The sequence below is a fragment of the Apteryx rowi genome, unplaced genomic scaffold (assembly GCF_003343035.1).
Source record: "Apteryx rowi isolate R43461 unplaced genomic scaffold, aptRow1 scaffold_445, whole genome shotgun sequence".
NCBI lineage: Eukaryota > Metazoa > Chordata > Aves > Apterygiformes > Apterygidae > Apteryx > Apteryx rowi.
Genome location: NW_020450700.1, coordinates 643,239 through 670,782, shown reverse-complemented (window position 1 = coordinate 670,782; position 27,544 = coordinate 643,239). Strand labels below are relative to the sequence as shown.

General features: G+C 41.4%; 2 protein-coding genes across 5 annotated transcripts in view; both read left to right on the top strand.

The window, feature by feature from the left end:
* Nucleotides 1-6,991, top strand: part of CUNH12orf4 (chromosome unknown C12orf4 homolog) — a 37,665-nt gene extending 30,674 nt beyond the window's left edge. For 2 of the 4 annotated variants that reach the window (XM_026076978.1, XM_026076976.1), the window contains 2 exons: nucleotides 4,817-4,900; nucleotides 5,995-6,991. In XM_026076978.1, the coding sequence (XP_025932763.1) occupies nucleotides 4,817-4,851 (35 nt within the window). In that variant the 3' untranslated portion in view covers nucleotides 4,852-4,900; nucleotides 5,995-6,991. Of the gene's footprint in view, nucleotides 1-4,816; nucleotides 4,901-5,991 lie in introns of all 4 variants that reach the window. The other 2 variants (XM_026076977.1, XM_026076985.1) reach the window with 1 other exon arrangement.
* Nucleotides 6,992-18,852: 11,861 nt separating this feature from the next.
* FGF6 (fibroblast growth factor 6) lies at nucleotides 18,853-22,346 on the top strand. The gene is made up of 3 exons (XM_026077003.1): nucleotides 18,853-19,192; nucleotides 20,099-20,202; nucleotides 22,170-22,346. The coding sequence occupies exons 1-3, from the start codon at nucleotides 18,853-18,855 to the stop codon at nucleotides 22,344-22,346; spliced, it is 621 nt and encodes a 206-aa protein (XP_025932788.1).
* The last annotated feature ends 5,198 nt before the right edge of the window (nucleotides 22,347-27,544 follow it).

Genomic DNA, 27,544 nt, shown 5'->3' with positions numbered 1-27,544 from the left:
CAGAAATAGCATCACTCCACAAACATCAGCCTGTTTCCTTCCGCCTCTCCTTGCGTGTGCAGCATTCACGTTATCAGTGTTATATATGCCTATTTCTGCAGCAGAAATCCTACCAGCACAAGCCAGCCAAGCATCTTTTTTTGAGAAATGCATCTTTCCTCATTCATCAATAAAAGTGGAAATTGCACTGGGCTGGTGACATGAGCTTTCCCTCTAGCTTGTCCAACTACACAAGAGGATGTGACTGCTTCTGTTGAATAGTTTTTTGGAAACCTCTGCCTGACCACCAGTTGTTATCTTGGATGTGCTTTTAGCCATTTTGGGCAAGTCTCCCTGCTCATGGAAGTGGTTCTTCCCTTCAAACAGTCCATAAATCATGGACAAGTCTTGCAAGCTGATGCTACTACATACAAAATGGTATACACCACTCTTGTATTGATAGCTAGTCCTGTTCAGCTGTGTTTATGGAGTCTTCTTGTCCTTAAGAGATATGAACTGCAGATAAAAATACATTCTTGACAATTGCTGCATCTTTCTGAAGTTCACATATATTAATTTAATTTGATTTCTAAGCCTTCAAAATAACTCAGGGAAGTGCTGCCTACCAGTGATGGAAATTTTGCTTTCCCTAGTGCAAATGCTTCTACTAGTGTCAGTGCCATTCTGCAGTGTTTTAGTAAATGGAATTTGCTGTGCAGATTGGTCCACTGATCCTTCTGTTCTGCCTTTAATGATGGTCACTGTCTGGAGTCCTCAAGAAAGGTAAAGTTTCCCAATAATACATTTCCTATTAGTCATACTTCTGAATCACTTGGTAGCTGGCAGTTATCATGAGTCCCACCAAAGGTGATTATGTGCACGCAAGCTGAGCAATGGGTGTAGAGCTCAGCACAAGTGGCATAAAAAGTCTGGGTCCCCAGCCCATGGCACACGGCACACGGGTGACCATGGCAGTACAGAAAACAAACTTCACATCTTGATTACCATAGCCATAGGGAGCTACAGTCTAGAGGGGACACAAAGGAATTAGCTGCCTTACTTTGAAGTACCCAACACCCAGGATAAATCGAACTCTCTATATTTCAAATTATCTAGTGCTTTTAAAACTCCCTGTCACAGGATCAAATGCTATTCTACTAGACTGATGTAAAAACTGTTTAAAGAAGCACCCAGGCTATTGAAATATGTATGGTTATCAGTCACATAGAAGACAGGCAACAAATTTTAAAGGTTTGTTGTTAGCATTGAAGCTACATACTGTATTCTAGGTAATGGTAGATTAAATTATGGAGAGATGAAATGTAGGCCTTAAGGAAAATTTTACTGGCTGGGGACGTTATCAGCCTGCAGAAATGTTACTAGTGCGTTCAAAATCACCTGGATGATGGACCAGATGTTCTGCTGTCATGCAGAGATGAGAACAAGCTTTCACTCTGTGAAACATATAGACCAATTCTCATTCCCATAGCTTTCTCCTCAGCCCCAGGTTCATGTCAACTCCAGCACAGGTATCCTGAGCAGGGAAGAAGCTTGCTTGTTGCTTTTGTATTTGTTGGTCAGTTACTTTCAATGTTTAATTCACTATATTCAGGACACCAAGTCTAGGTCCATTTCATACTTCAGGACACCAAAGTCCTAACTCAAAGGTCACTGGAGTTAGTGAAAATGGAAAACTAGTGGCTCCAGAGCACTTTGGATCAAATCCTGAGAGAAAAAAAATGATGTACTTCAGTATTAAAGAGATTTCAGTCAAACTTGATTATCCTTACAACTCTGGCCTTAATATCTCTTCATGAGCCTGTTTTAATTCTGTCATATATAAAATACAGTCCAGGGGAATTTAACAGAATAGAGATACATTGTGAAGATATGAAAAATCTCTGCTGAGCAATTGAATAGTGCAGATAAAAATAAAATACGGTGTTCAAGAGGATGACTCAAACCAATGTTAAGGAGCTTTCAAGTAACCTTTAATTAATGTGATGCAAGTAAGTGATGAAGTCAGAGATGAATCTTTCCAGACAGTTCCTAGAAAATCTCTGCCCGTATATTTAAACTTACTCTGTAAAGAGCATGACCAAAGCTGTTTCTACTGAAACTGCAGAATTTGAAAACCTGAAGCACAAAACCTTCACATCCAGGTCTTTGCTGGATGCCACTATACAAGCTGACTTTGCAGTCAGACTCCTCCACTCAGTTACATACCTAAGCCAAATTCAGGGCTGAATCATTTAGGATGAGGTAATATTAACTTCTGGCCCTGCTAAACGCTGTGGGAGTTTTGCTATTGTCTTCCATGGGGCCAGGATTTCACTTCCCCGTATGGTTCTAACAGTACACAATGTTCAAATAATGAGAAGAAAGTGTGCAAAATATATAAGACTTATCATATCTTTGCAACCCTTCTAAACAAAGGATGTCTAGCAGATAGATTTAACAGTTCAAAATCCAGACTGAGTATCAGAAGACCAAGACTCAATTCCTGAATGTCACCAATACCTCACTGCATCTTTGGCCGATATATTCCCTTTCAACTATTTCATTTGAAAACTGTGAGTTATGAAACTCATCCTTGCAAAATTGACATACACAGTTAAAGAGTGCTGGATAAGTGTCATAACAGACTTAAACCACCAGTGGTCAGATAGTTTTCCAGTGATGATTTGTACTGCTCTTCACCATTCAAACATTCACTTCCCAAAGCATCCTTGTTAGCAGTGTATCAACATTAAGTAGCAAAAGTCTCATGAAAAAGCAAACATAAATGAATAGCCCCTTACACCTTTCAATCACATTAGTAAAATTATTCAGGTGCTTATGTTTTAACAAGATCCAGTTCCTTGCAGAGAAAGGGGAAGCTCTGATATTTAACATGCAGTTAAATAAAAAAAAAAGATTTTGTGGAAGGTTTTGCAATAAATTGAATCAGATACCATTCAGTGCATTCAACAGAGCACCCCAGTCAGAGAATTATTCTTAGCTGTATAGTAATAATCATATGTTAAGTTAGATAAGTATCTCCATGGCTGGAAATATGGCGTCAAGGTCAGCCACAGCTTGATCTGATCTAGAGTTGGCAACAGTCCCACTTCTAGTGGGAGACTAGACTAGATCACTTCCAGAGGTCCCTTCCAACCAAAACTTCTATGATACTATGATCTCATGTCTATATTGCAATTAAAGGGACCAGGTGAATTAAAAAAAAAATCTTTGAGCTGTGATGAACTCATTAAGGTTATTAATATATAAAGCGATTAAAGAAGGTACTTCCCATCATGTTGATTCTTTATCTTTGTACACTACCATTGGACAACAGCAGTATGTTTTAATTTTGTTTGAGAGTGGGAAATAATTTGCTGAAAGCAGACAATATTTTCTAGTTTTTCTTCTCCTCATCTTTATTTTACAATAAATAACTGTTTATTGATGAGGAAAATCAGCTGCATTACTGGGGTGTGTGACCCACCAGGTGAGTCAGTTGGAGAGCCTTGAACCAGATCACCTTACAGACCGAGGGTGGCTACTGCCTACAGGGGAATGGGACTCATTAAGGGATGCTGGGGAAAAAGCATTTTGAGATTGCATGTGACTTATTACAGGATGTTTAGGGGAAGGACAAATGCAGGAAAAAGGAAGAATGAAAGTGGATTGGGGAGGAACAAGCATGGGAAAATAGAGGGAAAGGGGATAAAAGGGGTCAGCTGCTAAAAACAGGTTGCTGATCAGTACTCGTATCTGATCATGCTCTGTGCCTGGTCATTGTAGCCTGCCCTGTCTTCTTATTGAACTCCATTTCAAACTGTTTTCCTGGACTCTCTGTTCTGTGTGCATGTCTGTGCATGGAAGTCTAAGTGCCAGCCACTGGCAAAGGGACCACAAGACAAGGGAGCCCATGAGTCAGGGGTGCCAGCAAATGGGGAGGACAGGGATCTGGGGCAGTTACTGGATAGATCGGGTGTCCGAGAGCCCACCAGCTACCAGGTGGATACATATTGTATATATGTATAAGTATATATACATATATATATATACACACACATACATAAGTATTTATTTTCCACTAATGATCTTTCATCCCGACCAGCCAGAGGCCCAGCATACTCAGCTTCACTACTAGTTGGACCTGGGGACATGGAGCTGCAGCAGCCTTGTTTCTGTCAGGCTGGATTCAGCAACCTTTAACGCTCCTTCTGACTCCCAAAAGCTCTGATATCTTTTGTGCTGATGGATGACTTATAGCTGTCCTGTCTTACAGCTAAAATAAATCAGACTCACAGTATATATAAAATGCTAAGTCAAGTTGGAGAACTGATTTGCTGCTGAATGCAACACTGCAGGTTTGTGTAGGGCCCTAATTCAGAAAGCAAATGTTTGCCTAAGTGCAAACACATTGAGTGACCCTGACTTAAAGTTATGCTCATATTTAAGTACGTCTTTAATCAGAGCTTATGACAACAGGGAGTCACCTTCACCACTGAGTGAGTCTACAGTCCAGGGTGCTGCCCCACACCCCGCTTTTATCCACAAGAGCTTCATCATTCAGTGGTGCTTCCAACCTAGGTTAGCTGGGTTTTTGTAATGTATGGACCAAACTTAACACAAGGTTGTCAGACAGGCTGGTATTGTACCTGCTCTGCAGTGAGGACACATGCTCCATCTTGTGCTGTCTCCCTCCAGGCACAAGCTCTCTGGTTTCCAGGACATGTGGAAAGAGTGGTGCCTTCTTTCTCATTCATCTCTTTTCTACACCTCAAACACCTCATACACCTCTTTTTCTAGCCAAGCTTGGCTTCTTAACCTATTTTCTTCCCTTAAGGGTCAAGCCACCATCACAGAGGAGTTGAATTTTGAACATCTTCAGACAGAAGAGGGTTTGGAATCTGTCTTCCACTTCAAAAAGGTAGATATAGCTGTCTATACTGGCAAATACATGCCAATATAGGGCATCCCAGCATAAAAGAAAAGAGCAAGCTGATCTTCCTTCCTCTTTGGTGCCTAACTTCAAGAAGGGTTCTGGGGCTACAGATCCAGACCTGAGAATCCAGGAGAATGGTGGACTTTGAAGGCCCCCTATAGTATTCTCTTATGGCTGAACTAGATGATGTGTCCATGCTCACTGTGCTGGCTATCATGATTCAAGAGTGAGTGATGCTCCTCAGATGCTGTGCAGAAGCCTGTAAGGACCCTAGAGTTAGCATGAGGCAAGTTAAGTGCTACAGCGTTGGACACATACATGGCGCGAATGCCCCAGCAGTGGATGATCTAACAAGCATTAATGAGGGAGGCTGGGACCTCCTGAAGGATTAATCCCTCTTCGTTCTCTGCCTGCTGGAAGGGTAATGCCTCCAGATGCTCATCCTGTCTGCCTCCCTTGCTGCTAAAGGCTATCACTCACCACCATCACTGCTTGAAATGCTCCTGAAAATGCTCCCTAAGCCTCTTTAGGAAAAACAAAGTGGGAGGAACTCCCCACTCACCCCATATAAACAGCCACTTCATTTTAAGTGCAAGGCAGCAGCAACGAGCAGCAGTAGGTGATAACAGCTGACATAGTGGCAGTGGGAAGAGAACCAGATCAAGGCTGAGTTATTTATTTGAGCAGTGTAGTGGAGACAGCACCTAGAGCTTCAAAAAAAAAAAAAAAAAAAAAAAAAGGGGCCCAGCAAGAACATGGCAGTGCAGGCTGTATGCAGTGCATGTTGGATCCATATCACCTGCATATTTGCTCCATTTTTATGCGGAAAGACACATGCAGTTGTGACTTTCAGGAAGCTCAGGCCATGCACAAAAAGGAAAGCTTTCTCCTATCTGTCCAAATGGCACATGGTGCCTTCATTTCTGAGTGTCAAAGTCTAAAGTTTAAAGCATCTCAAAAATAGGGGCACTTAGAATCACAACTAATCTGGGAAAGTCTTGGCCTACATGCAGTGCAGTGCAACAATATAAGGGCACAATGTGGCTAATGTTACTCTATTTTCTGTTCCCCACCAGTAGCAGTGCTTGCTGTCGGGAGTAGCTCCATGAATGCAACTGCTCTCTATAATCATCATTCTGTCCAGTCATTGGTGCCTGTTGAATCATGAAAGAACACCTACCTGCTGCACAAATCATCTAATTTTTTACAGTGGAGTCATACACAATCAAATTTGACAACCACTTAGAAAAATAAAGCAGGGCAAGAATAAAGAGGACAAACACAAAGCAACCAAGATGAGGTAAGGATGGGGCAAGCTGGGGATGGCAACAGGATTCAGCAGATGGTGTAAGAGGCTTTAATGTCCTGTGTTTGCATCAACCAGATAGGAATGAAATACAGCAATTCAGGATCCATCAACATGTATTTCTGTGGCCAGTTCTTAAACTGTTTTCTTAGGTTGGATTTTATTGTGCCACAAGCACAATTATTTTTCACATCATTTTCATGATAGATTATTATGCATTAAATTACGGCATTCCCATACCTTCACACTTTCTTTAACAGTAGGAGAAATGGTGGGCTGGGGAAGACAGCTGGAGTTGCATGTGGTGTGTGTCAGTTTACTTAAGCAGGACCATTTTACTGCAGCAGGAAGATTGCAGCAAAAGGTCAGTGCTGAAACTCCACTAAAGAAAGCTGAGCACACATTCCAGCTGTGAACATATGCTCACTGCTTGCCCCATCAAAAAGGGAATTTCAGTGCTCTGCTACGTGCTTGCCTTGACCCTGCTCCATACCACCTGTCTCGTGTGCATCAGACAAACTGTTCTTTAATCTGACGTGGAATATGCATTCTGGTGAGAGGATGCTTGGAATAGCTGCAGAGCAGTCTTAAACTAGGCCCATGCTATGGAGAAGTGCATGACAGTAGGGAGAGGGATGTCAAGAAAAAAGTCATATGAAAGCATTAAATGTGTGTTTTTATTTCTTAGTCCTGTGTGCCCATCACAGCCCGACCCTGTCCAAATGAGACTCATCTTTGCAGGGGAAAAATAAACTCAACATGATTATTCAGCTCTTGCATTTTTGTTGTCTGTGGCTTCTTCAAATGATTAATCTTCTGGAGTCTGCCTGATCTGGTCAGTGTCAGAGGAAGAATTCTGTGCAAGCAAAATGCACAAAGAGGTTACGCCAACTTAATTAAGCCATTAAAAATTGCAGAAGTGAAGCTCTTATAGCTACAAGGGCTTTTGACTGATTTAGAACATGCCCTCATAACATCACTTGATAAAAATAAGACTCCAATTTTTTAATAGAACAAATTACTTAGGTTTTATATTTAACCACAGTCACTGTTAAAGCTATAACTGGTTTTCAGAATATTTTAGGAATCTGATCTTGATCTTCCATATGTTAAAAGCCATCACAACAAATACCTTACATTGCAGTTTCTGGGGAAGAAATAACAAGGTAGCTGCAGCCTTAAATACAAAGTGTTTATTTTCTGTTCAGATTTGCTACTCTTAAATCCCAGTATCAGAGATTATCATTTCAAGGCAAGCAAGGAGGCAGTCTTGAGCCAGAGAAATTTGCTAACCTGCATGATATTTAGAGAGAAGATATTTATGTTCAGAGGCAGCTTTTTGAAAGCTCCCAGATCCCATTTTGTAAAATGGCACTGGCACTGAGGAGCCCTAGATGCACTGCAGGCAGGGGGTATTTTTACCCAGGGAGATGGATTCCCTTCTGTAAATGGGCCTTGCAGACTTTAAAAATATTACCCAATGATCATTATAATCAACCAGGTTTTAACCTCTGGATTTTCTCATCTCAACTTGCCTTTGGGTTGTGCCTCAGGGTGAAGCTTCAGTCAGTTTAACTGTATTGCACAAGAATGGATTAGTAGCAATACATCTAGCATCATGCACAGATTTAAAAGAGTATGTTGAAAATCAGAGGTTAAAGAGCAAATCTTGCTGCCTGTCTTTTCTGGAAAAAATTCAGAGTTTGGCAAAAGCTCGACCCCCTTTTTATGTTGTTTTACTCTGGCTACTGTGTAGATGACCACATAGAACAGAATTGCAACAAATAATTTAGAGAGTGGAAACAACATGCTGTATAAATATAGTAGACATTTGAGGAAGAATCCATCACTAGCATCAGTTTAGCTTGTTCTCGCTAATTCAGCAAGTTTGCAGATGACAACAAATTGGGGGAAGAGTTGACACCCTGAGGGTAGGACTGCCATTCAGACGGACTCTGAGAAGCTGGAGGGATGGGTTAACAGGAACCTCATGCAGTCCAGCACTGACAAGTGAAAAGCCCTGCTCCTGGGAAGAAACAATTCCTGGCAGCAATACAGGCTGGGTACTGACTGGATGGGGGGAGGGAGGGTGGGGAGTGAGAGCAGCTTTGCAGAAAAAAAGGACCTGGGGTTCCTGGTGGAGACTGAGCTGAACACAAGCCTGTAGTTGTGACAAGGAAGACAGACCACACGCTGGGTCACATTAGCAAGAGTATAACCAGGAGACAGAGGGAAATGATTATTTCCCTGTGCTTGGCAGTGGTGAGGCCACATCTGGAGTGCTATATCCAATTTGGGGCATCCCAATTCAAGAGAGATGTCAACAAATTGGAGCAAGCCCAGTGGAGAGCTACTAGGATGCTTGATGGGCTGGAGCACAGGATGTACAAGGAGAGACTGAAGGTGCTCTCAGCAACATACCAAGGACCAAGACATGACTAAGGTGTCTGTAGCTTTTTTGAGCTTTACCCTTCCAGCAAGGCCAAAGCCTTTGCCTTTGTTGTAGAAAGATGTGATCTGAATACATTTCTGGATAACATCAGGGAAGTTTCTCTATGGAGAATTCACAAAACTTGAACATTGCAACTGTGTAATAAATGTATCCCTGCCTCAAGCATGAAAGAAACCAACAGAGTCCAATTCTAACAGTCCTCTACAGTAACCGCAGTAACACTGGTCTCACAGAATGGCCAGGGATCATATTACGATTTAATTCCACTTTTATCATTCCATATTTTACTTTTTTCCATGTTTCCTTTTATAAACTCTACCAACTCTGTTATATTACTCAGACATAGAATAACTCAGCTCCTTTTCCTCTTTTGTAAAATTGACACCAAGGAGAGGTTCACCAACTCTGCTTATTTTGCACCTTCTGCTCCTTTATGCTCTGATCTTAAAGCTACTTAAACATGTGCCTATCTTTACTACTGTGAGTCAGCCCAGTTCTGCAATTTACAGTAACATGTGGCTAATGTTGAGCATGTCAATTGTCCTACTTTCCACAGGTATCAAAGACCACAGAGGCCAAAGGTGTGATTTTCTGAAAGTTAGGTACTGCCTGATCCCACTCACCTGACATATGTTTTTGGTCCTTAGTATAAGCCACATTATTTAATAGTTACCTCTTTCCCATATATATTCTTAGAACTTGCTCTACACTTTAACCATTTTGTCTTTTCCTGGCATCCCTCTGTAATCTGATGTGTTCCCCACAGTTTCCAAGACAAACTTCCCAGATACATGGAAAATTCCTGTCAGTCCCTTTTGGTGTCTTTGAATAACGCACCATTACCTTTCTGTCTCAAAATTATGGAGGTTTTTCTCCTTTCTTTTTCTCCATTTCCTGGAGAGAATTCTTCCCATTTGTTAATCTTTCCTGTCAAAGTCTCCTTTCAGAACTAAATCTTAACAGTTTTATTGCCTTTAACAGTAGAAGTGGGGTCTCTGGAGATTACATCATGGTGCCTCCTAAATTTATAATATTTTTTCCCTTTTTCTTCCATTTCAATGATTTTACGACTTCCTACTTCTTTGTCTTCTTCTTCCCTGGGACCATCAAGGATCTTAAATCTCACAGATCAATTTTCTCAAAAATGCAGTAATTGGATGTCACTATATTATAAGGATTTATTCAGAATAAAAATTGATGTGAGAAATTATCCTGTTTCTACAGAGACTTTAACAGCAAGTCCCAGGTATCTGACTCTTCACTAGTGGTGCAAAATCTACAACAAATTTACGTTAGAGTGACTTATTTGTTAATCTGTTCTTGTATCCTAACCCAGCATATTCCACTCCTCTTCTAAGTGATGTTTAAAGTTAAATAACATCATTTTCATTTAGCTGTCCACTGGGTAAAGAGATCTGCTGGACTCTGGGCTCTCTTCCTGCCAGGGCAGAACATAGTTCAGGTGCAATAAACAAATATTCTGCTGGGTCCTGGCCAAACAGATGAGCAGTAAGACCTAGCTTACCTTCCCTACTCCTTGTTTTTTTTGTGCAGCCACTAACACTCTGCCTAGAATAAAGCTTTGCTTTCACTACAGGGTATTTTATCATTCACTGTAAAATTTAGTTGCAGATCATAGGAGTAAATGAATAGCTTGTAATTCTCTGGCAAACAACCTGGCTTGAGCCCTGAGAAGAGGCTAAAATCAAAATAATCTAATAGAAATAGTTGCTTTCTCATTCTACAGCATGTTCCCATGTGGTGCCAAAAAAAGCACTCTTCTCTCTGCATCAGCCATGGGCTGATTAGTCCTTTTTTTCTTCACCCACCATTGGCACTGCTTTACAATCATTGACATTGGTCTGAGTAGCTGAAGTCATTCAGGGCTTTTATCATCTGTCCTCTCTTGTGTCCCTGGTCTTGTGCAAGGTTTCATTAATTATGAGCTCCTCAACATGCTCTGGCATAGCCTGTGCCCTGTTTATTCCATTTCCTGCCCTGGTGTTGAGGAGACATACATTATCCAGTTCTATTTTCCTTATTCAGAAGGAGAGCTATAAGAACAAACACTAAATTACTGCAGTTATATCTGTAAACTCATCTGCTTTAGCCTGCAAATCTGACCAGCACACAGATCACTTCTGAAATGGTCCCATTTCTTCATTTAGCAGATACACTTTCTGTTTGTCTAGGTGAATTTCTGGTAGCTAACTGAGCTCTGGCCACCCATTTAGATAGCTGTCTGAGAATGCAGTCCGGAGCTTTACTGGACATCTAGCTAAAATGACATTTTGGATCCATAAAGCAGTTCAAGCTGACAGCTCTCTGATTTATACTTCTAGGGACTGAAGGCAGAGCATTTGCTTCTCCATTCCATGTTAAGCTTTTGGACATTTTTAAGGACCAAGTGCTATAAGGAAAAAAAAAATACCATTACCTCCATAATTTTGAGACAGAAATGTAATGGTGCAGCATGGGAACAGGTAGCTGGAGATGGTGTGGGATCTCTCTCTTTGAAGATATTCTTTTGGGGTCTTGAGTCCACGAGCAACTCACTAGTTACTCAGCGGGATTAGAAAATCAGAGAAGCTTCATGGGGAAGAAGACTTGGTGAGTTCATTCATCAATATAGGCTGACAGGCTACACATCTTCCTGGCTATATGAGTTATTACAAGGTTGCTCTCTCTGTGCTTGCAGGTACCATGATAGACACACTGCAGAACAATGTTGAAAGCAAATAAACACCCAAGGGAGAAACAAGGTGTTTCTGCCCAACAAGGTGTAGACAGGGAAAGCTGCAATGGGCATGAGAGAGACAGCCACAGGGAGATGGAGTGTAATTTTTCTTTAAACTTAATTTCAGAAACATAAAGCATTTGAACATTCTCTTTTTCTTGCTCTAGTTACACAGTGCATTCAGAGCATCACTGAGCATTTGAGAGGTGGCTGACTGAGACTTTTAGTAAATTGTTCTTGTGGCCCTGAGCTCCTCCTGCCGAGGTAGCCTTGGGCAGCTTAATCATATGCTGTTCTTTTAACATGGAAGCACACACAGCTGACATAAGAAGCCAGGGGCTTCAGAAACCTTGTATGGGGCACTTAGCTCAGTCTGGGTTCCTGTTGCCCTTTTAAAATTTCTCCCAAGTGCAATGTTAAATCTTTTCTAGCCCCAGTCTCCAATAAACTTGCCAATATGCAATTGCTGTGACCCAAGACAAAGGAAGATGGTCTTTGAACCCCAACCAGATCTCCAAGGTACTGCAGCCTGTGGGTGAAACAGCTTCCTGACACATACATGTGAAGAATTGCAGCACTGCGGAGTATGAGCTTGAGATTTGTTTTCAGAGTTTGGTTGAGAAACACCTCTGTGCCATTGGGAGAGAGGTACAAAAGATTTCCAAACATGTTCTCCCTATTGAAGAACTGCTGCTGAATCCCGCACAACATGCCTTGGTGGTAACCAGCACACACACCTTTATCTGCAGCCTATTCACTGCTCCATTGCCAGAGGTGCTGCTGGGAACCAGGGCAGGGATTCAGCTCCAGAGACACTTCCATTTAGGTTTCTCTATCTGTCTCAGCTCCTGTTACATGTAGACCTTGTCAATGAAGGTAGCAGTCCAGACAGTGCTTCAGTTCACCCCAAAGAAGACACCTACTGGCTGGTCGCCTGGGTCAGTCACTTGGCTCCTTGACTGTATTAATTAGATCCCTGCTGACTGCACTGTGAGTTTAGACCCTCAGTGCACAGAACTAGCCCAGATGTAGTCACCCTCACACCAGTGTCTGAATATAGAGCTGTTTCCCATCCCAAATGGCCTAAGGACTCTTTCCCCAGAACCAGGCTCTGCTCTCTCCTCTCCTCTCCTTGTGGAGGCCCTGCATATTGACCCCTGCAATGACTCACACTGCCCAGTAATTCATTCAGCCTTCCCCTGGGGATGAGCAACACAAGAGCAAGAATTACACACCAATCTGCCTTATGTAACTTTGAAGTCCTCATCTCTGGTGACTACAGACAACACATGAAGTAGACTTGCCTTCCCTCACCTCACAGGGAACAGCAGGCAGTCCAGTTGTGTGCTATAAATGTCTGCTAGACTTGGCTGCAAGTCTTCTCTTCCACTTAAAGATCAGACCTTACTCCCTGTGGAGTAGGTGGGGTCTGAGGAGTTTCACTCCCACCCACAAGTAGCTGTGGTCAGGAGTCTGGGAGACATCAACCCAACATCTTCCTACTTTCTCCTACCTGGTCAATGGAGTACGGAATGGATGTTGGGGAGGAGAGAGATCAAAGACAGGGTCTTCCCTATGGAAATTAAATAGCAACTCACAACTACTACCAAAGCTGGAGTCCAAGCTTCAGACCTTCAGTGTTACCCACCTTGCAAGAAAAAGCTTAACAAAACCAAGAAAAAGCTCAGATGACTGCATTATTATTTGTAAATCTTGAAAAGCACAAAAGCTCTGGGATTCAGACTTCTCCTTTCAAATATGAGGAGGGACCCAGACCAAGAGATTGAGAATTGAACAAGTATCAGTGAAGGGATAAAAGTGTTGGAGCCAAATTTGCTTGTGTCAACATGCAAGAGAAAGCCATCACCTGAGCTAACATTACACAGAACAAGGAAGACGCAGTTACCTAGCAAGTGCTCTGAGAGAAATGCCTCTCAACTTACAATCATAAAATCAGAGACTCTTATTTTACAGAAACATTCAGCAGCAACAAGATTTGTTTTTTATCTTTTCCTCTCTGGTACTACATATTCAACCTTCCATCCCATCTCGAGTCCTACAAGGTCTGCTAGTCTTCTGCTTAGGCAAGAGCTGGGTTTGTTAGCAGTGACAAAGAACACCTTATCATGGCCCTCACTAAGCTGTCATTCCCAAACTCAGTCTCCACGGTGTTGCTTCTTGCCTCACTGCTGAATTCGCTATTTTAAGCAAGTTGTTATCAGGCAAAATAAATGCATAGTTGAATAAACCAACCCATCTGATCAGCGTCTTTGTCAGATGTTTTTGCATTAATTTTTCTGCTTAGCACCTGCATACTGACTATGGCATAGGCCATTAGCATGATGACAGAATTTATCTATCTTTAACCTTCAGTCCTGGATTACAGCAAATCATCTGGCTGTCTTCCAGAGTCAGGGATCACCCAGAGATGTGGCCACATGGCCTCTTGAACAAAAACACACCACCACCAAAACCAAAAGTTTGTTATTTTTGTTTTCCTAAAAATGATGCTACCTGAATGGGGCACTTAGTGTCCCTGTTCCTGCAGTGTCCCGGTTCCTGCTGTAATGAGAAACCCATACACATAATAAACTAATATCTAATTAAACTTGTTCCATGACATTCCGTTCTTCTAATAAATAACACTGAACAGATCTCTGTGGAGGCTGGTGGCTGTCACTTCTTTTTTTTAAGCTCAGTATTTTGTCCTCGGACTTTGTCCTTGCAGAACGGGAACAGTTGAGGAGGTGATGAGAGAGGCAGTGTGGGCTGGTCTGCAGAGTGCTGGCTTGGGAGTCAGGAGGTTTGCCATGGATTCACTGCTCTGTCTCACGGAAATTGGTGCACTCATGAGCTGCTTTGGCTGTCCCCCTTCCTACTAAGCACCAACCAATTCTGCAGGCTAGGTTACCTACCTTCTTCTGCCAGTCCCTAGAGTGGGAGAGAAGGTGAAGCACAATTTCCTTTCCTGGAGGGCTTCCTGCCACTGGGTTTCTATACCAAACTTTAAACAGGCATAAACCTGTGGCAGATCTTTTGAATGAAACTATAAATATAAAGGATGCAGGTTCTGCTCTGTTACATAGTGGTACGTCAAGAACAGTTCTGCTTCAAGAAAGAATTTGTGTTTTTGTGGTAAGGAGTAAGATTTGCCATAATCCTGTCTGTATGCAAACATAGCAAAGTTACCCTGTGTCCCTGTGAACTAGCTTCTGTGATAACTCCTCAGGAGAAGAAAAAAATGGGTATGACTGGCATGTCTGTGCCTGACATACCATCTTTGGAATATGAATATAAACTGAATATGAATAAGAAATAACCCAAGATTTTTTTTCCAAGCAAGCCAGCATCCATGTATTCCTAACGCCTCCCTGGTTTCCTTTGAGAGTGGATCCTTGCTCTCTCTTCCCTCCAAAAACTACAGGGGAACTGTTCTGTCATTTGTGCCTGCCTGTAGGAAATTAGCATATTAAAACTCAAGGACAACCCTTGTTTTGGAATGCGAAAGTGATTATTTATTTTAAACAACTTTCTAAGTTGTTGGACTCACAAGCACCAAGATGACATGGAAGACAAGGGACACCTGCTGTCAAGACTTCACAACATACCTTGGGTTCCTCTTGACTGGTGTTGACAAACTAGTTTTGAACAGGCCTTTTATATGCTTAAGGAATCAAAAGTTATTATGAGATGAAACTTTTGCCTCAGAATCTCACTTGCTTCAGCCCCCTTGAGCCTTAAACAAGGTTGCTGTCCCTTGTCTGATTTATTCATTTTGAGTATCTCTGTGGCTACAAATCTGCCTCCCTTGTGGGATAACAGGAGGAGGAATAACCAGGGTAGTGCGCTATAAACTCATTGCCATCCTCCTGTTAGCAGGTCTTCCGTGGACTAGTCATCTGAGCTGTGGCCCAGCATGGGCTGCCTGATCTTGATGCCAGTGTTCACCAGTTTTGTTGCTGTCAGTCGTGTCCTTTGTCATCAATATGGGCCATTCCTGAAACCCTTCTTCTATTGTTTTTTCTGTTGCTTTCATACAGACATACTTCATCCATATTAATCTTAATAATTTTGTTACAAATCTCTAAGTGCTGGTCATCTTGCTGCAACAAATTCCATTGACTTAAAGACACTGACTGGACTCCATGGTCATATTTGGGCTGGCAAGTTATGCAAGTTATCCAGAGCCAAATACTTGGCCTGGCAAAACAATCAGATTTCTGACCTGGCAATTTCACTTCTCCTCTGTTTCACCACCAGCCTGGCTCTTCAGCACAAGCAAGGTCAACAATTTTAGTCTGACCTTCTGCTTTTGAATGAAGGGCTGCTCTTTCCAGGCTTTAAAATAGGGAGAGACATTTAATAGATTTGAAAATGGAACTTATGAGCCTAAGTCATGAAGCATTTTTGAAAGATGTGGTCTGCATCTATATCACATTACTTCTTGGCTGCCTGGCTTTTCCTAGACCATCTGAAAATGGATCTGTACTGCTGTGTTCCAAAGAGGGTTTATTTTAATATCGTACTAAAATACTGACAATCAAAACCTGTTGCTTTAATTAGGTGATAAGCACTGTCATCCTGGGTCTTGATTTCAAGTAAGCGGAGGTTGACTGCTGAGGTAAATTTTCACCAGATTGGAGCTTGCAGGATTTATTTAGCTCCAAATGCTATTGTTGTCTCCCTCAATGCCTTCCACATTTCGCTGGCCACATTATGCTAGGACAATGTCCTCTCTAGCAAATCAAAAGATTACAGTGTCTCTTCTGGAGACAGTTACTTCATGGGCTAAGAGGACAAATTTAATCAGAATGAAACATCTTTAAGAGGAGACAAGGCTTGCCTAGTTGAATCAGGAACTCTAGAACTTACTTTTTCATATGGACATGGCCAAGCTCTATAGTTCCAAATAAAAGCATGACACTTGATCTTCAGACCACTTTGCTAATACACAGAAAACTCAGCAACCTGCTGGCCACAGATCAAACTGCAGGATGGTTCAAGACTCATTTTGGCCAGAGTGCAGAATTGCTGGGCAGTACAAGACTACAGTATACACATCACCTCTCAGCTGCACAACACTCAGAATTAGGCAAGCGACCAAGATTCTCTATCTTTGGGTTGCTGGATGTCCCAGTATAATCACAGTTTTCAGCCATTCATTTTGGTTTCCAGAAAAAGCAAGAGAAGTTCTGATTTTTGTAAGCCAGTACTTTGGCCACCCTTTCCATACCATGCCAGTCCCAACCACTCAGCAAGCAACTGAAGGCAGGATGCTGTCCCCTGCTCTACGCCACTCCCACTTCAGTGCCTTACAAGAGTGTTTCAGGGTGCTCTCAGGATGTGGGGACCTTCAGCTGGCACAATCAGGCCTCCTTCCATCAGCCTCTGCTCTACTGCAGGGAGAAGCTCAGGCAGGACCGAGGGTGCTGGGATCCTCCAGGATACGAACACACAAAGTGCTCCTCTGCTTCTAGCTATCAGAGCGGCTCATTGGGAATCTGCAGTGGTAGACCTGCCAGAAGAAGTTAGAGAAAAAGTTTTAGTCTGTGTTTCGGCCTGCCAAACCAGACACAAAGACACACAGGTGGCTGAAAGACAGTGATGGAAAGCCAGCTCTGCACCTTCCTCCCTGACCCTGTGAAAATACCAAGTGCTGGTTTGTGATGCTTGCTGATCAGCAGCTGCATGCTGCTTTTCCTCTTAGGAAAAAGAGACTGATTATGAACAAATTGCAAAATTAAACTTTAAACATTCTCTAGGGGGGAAAAAAAAGCAGTTAGAAAGTAAATATTACAATGCATATTTTAGAGACCGTGATGGCTCTGAGAGGGTAAGTATTGTTTCTAAAAGTCACGTGGACTGGGAATGAGCAGTTCTTGAGACTCAATTGAGTAAATCAGTACTCCATCTCTAAAATAGTGGTCCTTGTTTCTCATTGATCCTGGCCTCTCACAAAGATGCTGCAGCTGAGCTAAGTGGGTGTAAAATATTAGTATTATTCCTTACTAAAAATTATATATTCACTTTGCATAGTTGAAAAATCATGAGATAAAGCAGAAGGCAGCAGAGAAAGGGATCTGAAGTTTTCTTTGTGAGCAAAAGATAACCTGAATGCTGCTTCAGCAAAGACAGTGAAGCTTTGAAATGCCCACCTGGCACAGGCTGAGGTCTGGTCCAGTGGTTCCCAGTCTTTTTATAGCTGAGCTGCTCTCAAGAGAGTAAGCAGTATTTTATACATCACTGAATCTAATTGCTCACCTGCCTCAAGGCTGCTATTACCTTCTCTCTGCTCACTGTGCTGCTGCTGGAGTGCCTGCAGCATCCAAGGCCTCATATTACACCTCTGTTCATGTGAAACTGTATGCCATGCCTGCTGTGTCCAGTTCAATTACGCTTCCAGGTACTCTCCTTATTAATGTGCAGACCTCTCAAATGGCATAGACTACCCAAGTTCAGCGGTTGTGAAAAGCTGCCAGACTTATTACTCGCAAAAATATCTGCATAAAACTCAGCCATTTTTCTCCTCTTAATGTATTAATAAGCCCTTTAAAACTAATTAAGACAAAAGTCTGATTTGCCAAGCTCCAAAGAAGCTAAAATAGCATCAGTGGGAAATGAGGTGGACACTGAGCAAATGGAAGGAGAGAAAAATGAAGATGCACATACATTATTACAGAACATGAGCACTGGGGCTTAAGCAAAAGAGACAGTGAAACAGTAGGGAGGAGTGGCCATTTTCCTTCCTCTTGTTCTTTAGTGCATTACCTAAGTCCTTGTCTTGCAAAAACAAATACAATTGTGCACCTGTAAAAGTGTTCAAAAGACCAGAGCCACTTAAAGCCGATTTTCCCCAAATATTGAACTATCTTGACATACACTCAGTGATCACACTGCCAGGGAAGTGACCGGCAAAGTTTTCATTGCTCAATGGTGAGGTCCATAACTGTTTTTACACCTTCTTCTCTAAATAAGGAAGTCATCTGTGAGACCTCTGACTAGCCAACCAATCTGGTCCCTTTGCATTTGACAGCCTCACTCCTGCCTCTGGTCTTGGATGACAGCATTCATCAAACTTCAGCCAGCCCAGGAGGACAGCAAGTTAGTGTTACAGTCATGGCAAGCTTACCTTTGGTGAGCTGTTGATGTCAGAGTGATGATGTGGGGTGGGACAGCCCCTGCACTATAAAGATGGGTCAGTCAAATATAGCTAAGGCTGCCCACCAGCAAGCAGGATCTACAAAACATGGTCCGCACCAGTTTGAGTCCTGCTGGCCTGTCTCTACTTCCAACCCAACTGCTCTCAGGCTTTAGTTTCATGTCAGCAATCTCTATTTGCTTTCCAAAAATAAGCCTCTGCCACCATGCTGAAGGGAGGAAAACAAGAAGGGTGGTATTTTTAGGGCCATTAATTCTGACCACATGCCCAGGAGGTGAACTGGATGGCCACTGCACAAAGACTTCTCATGACTATGTCTTGCGAAGCCAGCATTCACCGGACATTGCCTGCTTTCGTTCTCCTGGGTTTTCTAGCCGGGATTACTTCAACATATCCAGTTGTAAGCAGAACTAATGGCACATTGCTGGAAAGAGGATGGCAGGCTCTGTTGTCCAGGTCCATTGCTGGGAAGTCAGGGGAGAAGTCAGATGTGAACTGGGAGAGTGACTATTTGCTAGGAATCAAGAGGCAGCGAAGGCTTTACTGCAACGTGGGCATCGGGTTTCACCTTCAAATCCTCCCAGATGAAAGGATAAGCGGAGTTCACAGTGAAAACCGATACAGTGAGTTGCTTCCAGAGATGAAATAGAATAAATGTCAGTTAATTGCTGTGAACTCTAGTAATTACCCTTCATAGAATGCAAATGTTATTACTTGATTTTATTAATCTCTGACAGATCTGTTGCCTTTTAGAAGTCGCCAGGATCAATAAACTTTAGAACCCTCCAGGTTGAAACATGTCACAAATGCTTGGACAAATTTAGATACCAATTTATTTTTACTCTGCTTTACTGCACAGATGAGAAAAGATAAACCAGGTAGCAAACTTTCTCTCTACTGCATTTGCATTTACTGCACTCCTCACCTTATTGTTTGCCTTTTGAATTCTGGAGGGTCTCACTGAACTCTCAGTGCCAAAGCATGATTTCTGAATTCTAGCCTACTAGTACTTTGGGTACACTCCATAACCAAAAGGCTTTGCTATTTCTGGTTTGCTTGTTCTGAGGGTGCTGTTCTGTAAGATTAAAATCAAAGCATTAGCACTATGGTTTTGAATTTCCTGTAGAGGGCAGTTTATAAAATCTTTTGCAGCTAAGATATCAAAGGGGACTTCAAAATGCAAGGCACCCTTCTTTAGAGCTCAATCACAAACACACTGTAATTATAACATACCAGATAGAAATTATTGCTATACTAGAAAGCCCAGCAGTATTTGATAGATCTGAGAGCAAAAGGATCCATAGCATGTGAATACGATTGCAGAGAAGTTATTCTAAAGCCCTATGGCATGTAGGAAAAAAATAAGATCTTCTCTGTGTACTTTTATTATTCTGGACTAGAGAGAGAATTCTAATAAATAAAATATGATATATTCACTAGGGTTTTAAAATAAATCAATTATATGTAAAATGCCTTTGATTAGCTGTAAATTCTGTGATAACACTGCCACTGAACTTCTGCCCTTTTAGGTCTCTTTGAAATATCCACTGTAGAGAGAGGTATTGTTAGCCTGTTTGGTGTGAAAAGTGCTCTCTTCATCGCAATGAATAACAAAGGGAAGCTATATGGAACGGTGAGTACAAGTGCAAATAATTTTTCAAGGCTTTAGCAAAGTCTACAAAGGTCCTGAGTATTTTTTTTTACTTCTCCTGGAAATCTCTGATTTCAAGCAGAGAAAATAGTCCTTCAATTACACTGAGCCTGCCCAACCTGCTGTCATTGGTGCTATTCAATGCAGCAAGTGACACGGCTGTTAGAGGTCTGTTATTGTAAAGCTTTCCAAGAAGATGGTACTGGAGCATCCTTGGAATATGGATGTATTCTGCAAATAGTTCAGATTAATTAGACAGCTTTTCTCATCTTTGAAGGGCTCACTGCTGCAAACACACTCTTGTAAGGCTGCATTTTGTTGATGCCAACATTGTGTTATACATGAAGGGAGGGGATGTGCTCTGTAAAAAACCCTAAAAGGCAAATTGTGTGTATGTGTGCCCATGCACATGTGTGTGGGAGAGGTGCAGTTAGAGCTTATCTGTGCTAGCTTCCATTAATAAAATCACGATCACATGCCTCCCCCTACCGAAAACAAGCGCACCATGAGGAATAAATAAGAAGTGTGTGCTACAATGTCCATATATGTGCAGGGGGATGTTTTAAGGGGCAGATCCCAAAGAGTGAAAAACCAGTAATAGCTACTAACAACATCATCACCACCATCCTCATCTAGAAAGTGCTAGATAGGCTGCCTGAATGCAATTTAATCTCTGAGTCCTGAGCAATGCTTCTTCTCTTGATATTCAGTAGAAAACAACACTTGTTTGAAAGCGTGTTTGAAAGGGGCTGGCTCTGGCAGTAAGCAAAAACAGTCTATCTCAAAATAATGAATGGAACTGATTGCATTCATCTTTTTTTTGTCAAGAAACAACCACATCATTTCTTTTGAAACAGCTGTAATATCAGCAAAGCATTTCAGGTTTTTAATAAAATACCAAATGTTGTGAAGGATCTGTAACCATTACTGATCCCTACTCACACAGATGATGGAAGTAGGACATTTTAAGGCTCCAGTCTAGGAGTATTCTTTCATTTATACCTAATTTCAAGCACCTAAAAAGTGCTGCAAGCCCAAATGCTTTGCTTGACTTGGTCTTTCTAAAGAAATGTGGGGTCTGGCCCCTGAGCTCCTTTTGAAATTTTTTTCCCAGTTTCAGTTCAATCTTGCTTATTTTTAAATACATTTTAGAAAGCTGTAATAGATACTCATTTTCCCTTGCACAATGCAGTGGCCTAAGTTAAACTCTCATAAACGTTGAATGGGTGTATTACAAAGATGTCCAAATACAACAACTCTGGTGGCATTCATATGCCAGGCCTCTGACGTCAGGGAATAACTCTGATTTCCCTTTTAATGCAATTAGAGCAACTCCTTTCATCAGTGCTCTGCGTTTGCCTTTGCACCTTCTCTCCCAGTTAACTCCCTCTCCATGAGGTTAAGTGATGTGACATGCAGAAAAATATGGCTGTTTTCCTGGCTTAGAACCTGCTGCATATCTCTCTGACAGTCAAATAAAATATCTCACTAATGGTTAAATAAAAGAAAGATATAATACTAATATGAGTTTTGTAAGAGAACCAAAGGTTTTGACAACAAGCATATAATTCTTTTATAAATTACAGGACTGTCTTGCAGAAGGGAGGTGTGAAATAAACCTGTGTCATTGGAGCAAAAGGGCATGATGCTGACATAAATCATTGCTTTCAAAGAAAATGGAGAAATACCTGATTCATGATGAATTAACTTGCTCTGTCACAGGAAATGCACAGTCCGTTATCTGGACAGGTGGCATCTGAGTTCATCTGACACCAAATTAGCACTGAGGAAGGAGATTTATTGTTGGACACAGACACTACGGCACCACCTGTTACACCCTAAAACAAGCTCTTCTTCTGTAAAAATGTTAGTAAGAAAAGTCACTTGGGTCTTCCTGAAATATTTATTGTATATGATTTGTTCTTTTTTCCCCTCTCCTTATTCTGCAGGCTGTCTTTCAAGATGAATGCAAATTCAAGGAAACCTTGCTGCCCAATAACTACAATGCATATGAATCAAATGCTTACCGTGGCTCTTACATAGCACTCAGCAAACATGGGAGAGTGAAGAGAGGAAACAAGGTTTCTCCTGCAATGACAGTGACCCACTTTTTGCCCAGAATATGAACATGAGCAAAACAAAAGATAAACCCCAGGAAAAACTGTTCCATTTTGCACATGGGAATAATGTCCCAGGTAAAGTATTTATACTGTTCATTGAAAAAAAATATATATATGTATGTGTATATTTGGATAAGAATATCTGTACTAGATCACATAGCATATGCAATATTGTGGTGCTTCTCTTCTACTCAGTACAAATTTTATGTGGCTGTGTGCCTTCTTTGGTGCTGAACTGATAAAAATGCAAGCTGGAGTGCAAAGGGAGAAAAGTATTCGGAAGATGTCGAATGGCTGTGGATAATTATCTAATCAATCATTGATTATTTACTAATTAATATTAATTACCTCAGACAATAACCCTTCATAGAGGGCTGTTTACATATCATGGGCCAAATCTTCAGATGATTTTACCTCAGCAGAGCTTCCAGCAGTTCACCCCAGCTGAATATCTGCCTGCATCTGCCGTGCTACTTGCACAGACTTGTGCCCTGTCTCCTAAAGGCTTCGGTTTATTTTGATTGCTAGCATGTCACTTCCACCACCATTTCCACATGGGCAAAGTGTCCTTCTCCCAGAACCCCTCTAGCTCAGGTGGGATTCTGAAGGGTTTCCTCACTTGGTGTTGCTGGCATAAACATATAAATATATATATGTATGTATACACATATATGCACACACACTGTGTGTGAGTGTGTATCTATGTAGCTACATATTTTCAGTGCATCAGTCATCCCAGTCTCTAAATGCCCAGGTGCCTTTATATACAGACACACATAAAAGAACATAAATAGTTAAAGGCAATATATTTAATTTCAGCTGAACCTTATTAACCTCCGAGAAGTAGAATTGGTCGGCAGGATGCAATTTGTAAAATGCATGGAATTCATGAAAGCTTCAGCAAAGGGTTATTTTAGAAAGCCTCTCTGTTTTGAATACTTCTATTTACTGCTTTTAGTATATTTGTTTCTCCTCTATCATAACTCACTGAGGTATGAGGGGCAGAGAAAGAAGGAGACTATATAAGCACGCCTTCCGTGGGTTGGTGTAGGGGAGTTTATGCTACAGTCCCAATCTCTATCACTTGCAAAGCAACAGTTCCAAGGAAACATGGCATGCTCTGTGCAATATTCCCCAGATGTCTCCCAAAAGCCATACAAATGGCACAACTCCTTTGCCTTACTGTTTTGATAACCTTCCACCAGATCATCAGTGAAGCTACATTCTCTGTGGCTTTGGAAGAGTATTTTAGGAGGCTCTAAGTCAATAGTCACCATAAATGTCAGTTACCAGAAGCCTTGGCATTCCTACATTGGTGGTGTGCTCCTAAATTTGAAACTAGATTCAATGCAATGTCAGAGCATGAGCATTTTCAGCACAGATGGGCCATGCTGCTGCTGCAGAAGTGAACATCTGAGTGCAAGATAATCTCCCTTGTCCAGCTGAAGTGTGTTTGTGTCCAGCCTTGGCATGCCATTCTATTTGCAGAAGGTGTCTATTTGTAACGAACCCGAGCCTTCTGACATGCGTGACAGACGCTGTCAGAGCCAGATCCTCAGCTGGGGTAAACCAGCCTGGTAAGACCATATAGACCATATCACTTTATAGCTGCGGAAGATTTGTCCCAAGGAGTGTACCTACAGGGATGTATCTACAGCCACACTTTCTGAATAATCATCAAGACAATTGTTTTATAAACAAGATACAGTTTTCCAGCTACTTTTGTGTGATTTATACTTGAATTTATTTTGCTCAAATGTAAGTTGTGATCACTGTGAAAACAAAGAGAAGAAAGAACGGAGTACTGCTTACTGTACGTGAACTGGGCATTTTGGGTATGGCAAAGGAAAAGAGTAATTCTTAGTTTTCTGGTCCTGTAGCATGGAGGGAGAAGCCAAGTTGACACACTTCGTCTATATACAATATATGCAGCTGTTTGCTTCAGAAAGAATTGCATTTTAAGAGAAAAAGCAGGATGTTTTGAGCAGGGAGAGTGAGTCAGAGAGAAGTTCAGAGGTTATCAGACAATTACATTGACCTAAATTCCCTAGCAGTGTAGGCAGGCAGACCAAAGCTGTGCTGAAATGCATTAGCTGGTAATCTGTAGCCTTGTGTTATATTCCTAATTGTCTTTGAAATGAGATCTGAAGAAGGATGGAAGAGTATATGGGCATAGAAGAAATTACGGTTTGGATGCTGACACACAAGTTTGTTTCTGATTACAGCTTACACAAGTGTCATTAGGTTAGCATGAACTCTGTTCTCTCTTAAACAAGTGTGGTCTGAAATAATTTATTGTTGCCAGTACTGATAAACAATGTGACAGTCAACATAAAAGATGAGAATCAGACTCACTGACTTCATTTTGCACATGCTGGTTGACAGTGAAAAAAAAAAAGTAGATCAGGTCACAAGAAGTCTGATTTGATGTAGCCTGCTGGGCTGAACTTGTAAAGAACTGCAGACCCCTGTGGATGCAGTTTTGGTGGGCATTTGGAAAGCCCTGCCATTCACTCTAAGTTACTCTTCACACCAATGCTTTTTCTATATTACATGTCAAGATAATGCCAGCCAACACTGAAATCCTAAAAAGCTCCTGCAGTGCCAGGAGTCCTGATTAATATGAGAGTGAATGACGCCATTGTCAGAAGTGACAACAAATGATGTCATTGTCAGGAGTGATAACTTCAGCAGGAAATTCCTCCAGCACAACTACTGGAGTACTGCAGCATTGTGGGGTTTTATACTGGTTACACACTTTGATGGAGGTTCTTCTTAAGTAAATGCATGGCTACATTCATAAGAGGAATTAAGGCATTAAGGCAGAAGTTATGCAGTTTGCCGGAGAGTTGGCCCAATTTTGTTCTGCCTCATGCTTGATTAGCTAATCTCTACCTCCTCCTCGTACCTTTATCACTTGCACGGGAGAAGGAGGATTTGAGAAGACCACCCCTCACTTTACACAGCTCAGGATAAATTTGCTGAGCTGGCTCAGAAAGGAAAAATTACTTTCTCGTTTGTAAACTGCATGTACATCATATGGAAGCTACAAAAAGAAATATGGACATGGTCTTGTAAACTCTTAAGTAAAACTTTATTCAAAAGAATAACTCTGTGCCTATGTAAAGATACACTCATGAAAGTAAAGGAGTATCCCAAAATAGGTCTAAATAAGGAACCTATTGCATATTGTTTTTTTGGTGGGCCCTTTCAAAGCGTTATCTCATTTCACTGTGCATTAACACACAGTCCTGAAATGGTCTACAAGCTTTGAAAGCATTGTGATGAATGCCCCATACTGGCCTATGTTTCTCATATTTTGCACATGGGATTCTTCGATGGAGTTGATACCAGTTTGCAAGGATTCTTTCTCCATAGGCAAATCCCATAATTTAAGACCTAATCCACCTCCATTAGAAATCAGTCTTTACTGGAATGGAATCAGGCTCTTAAATAATCCTCAAACATGCAGAGATGCATACACTGGAAAAGAAGAGTAACTGTATACCTCATTAGCTATTTCAATTCCAAGGTTTTGTTTTGCACATAAAATGATGCCAAAGTTCTCATATTGTTTTCTTGACACTAAAATATACCTCGTATTCTGACTAAGTATGGACTCACAATTGAGACTGTAAATTTGCAAGAAACACAAAACTGTCCAACCAATTGTTTGTGAAATTGCTTTTATTTATATATATATATATATATATATATATATATGCTGCGAACAATAGTTTAATGTATTCATTAAATAAACTTTTATACATCTTTTGGCAGTGTTTTGACTCCAAATCCCTATTAACAGTTGTTTTTTCTTGCTTCAGAGCTGCTGTATTCAGAAAAAAATACAGTTTTTATTCACCTCTTGAATCATAGGACCTATTGGTACACTTAAACTGGTAGAAGTCCTTCAGACTTCTTCCCTGGGAAGTCAATAGAGAGTCATGCTTGTTGTGGAAAAACTGGAAGTTTCACAGAAAAGAAGGATAATAAAACTTTAATCTGATTAAGGATGAGCTGTCATAGTCACCAGGCCACATTTCAGTGTTTTTAACCTGGGGAGGTTCCAGTGCTGCTCTTCTGCTCTCCAATGTTTCATTTCCTATGCAGATCCACTCCTTAATTAAATAAGGAAAACTTTTTATAAACGGCTTTTTCTTCTTGCTTGGAATTGACTTGGGAGGGCAACTTTCTACAGCCATCTCTGAAGATTTTCACCTCATTATCCCTCAAAGTTGGATATTGGAAACTCCACTACATTTCAGTGAGTTGGCAGGTGTTGCTTTCCCTCCCTATGCTCCCAAGCTGTCATGTAATCAATCTTTCAGTTAGCTAAATGATCGCAGGCTTCTCCCAACTGGGGGACATGAACTCAGATATTAAAAACCAATAGCTGGGAATCTGCTGCCTCTTTCCAGCTCCAAGTGCACTGCTTAACCACTGGCCAGCATGACACTTCAGAGCAGACATGTCTTCAAGGCTCTGACTGCTGGCAGCTTTTCAGAAGGGTAAGAGCATCAGCACTGTGGCCAAACACCACTCTCTACATTTGCATTTTGGCTGCCCATGCTCCCCTGTAATAACTCCCTTTGTTTACCAAAAGTCATAAATCATTACATATAATACATGAAATATTACATACAAGACACACAGCCCACATACAGTGACTAGAAACAACTGGACAAACCTGCACATTTACTCAGGCTCTAGCTTCTCTGGTGTCCCGCTGTCCATATGAAGCAGCAGGTGCTGTTTTCATTAGCTTGATGACCCTGGGTTGTCAATAGCTCCTGACAAACCTGCCAGCCCTGAGCTGTCAGAAGGCTAAAGGGTGAGAAACACAGGTAAAAGCAGAGAGCATTACACCTTTCTGAAGCCAGAAAAAACTGCTCTGCAATGGTAGCGAGACTGTAAATAAATAATTAAATAGGAAAAAATATAAAAAGGAGCAAGAAACATTTCCTACTCAAACAAAGCTAAATAGGTGTTTCCCTGGAAACATGCTGTTTGTGGTACCAGAGAAATTTAGGTTGGAAGGGACTGCTGGAGGTTTTCAGTCCAACCTCTGCTTAAAGCAGGGCCAACCTCAAAGCTAGGTCAAGTTGCCTCAGGAAGAAGCCCTTCTAACCACCCCATCTAACAGTGTCTATTATAGCCTCATGATTCATTAAGATCTGGATAAAACTCTGGATGGCAACTCA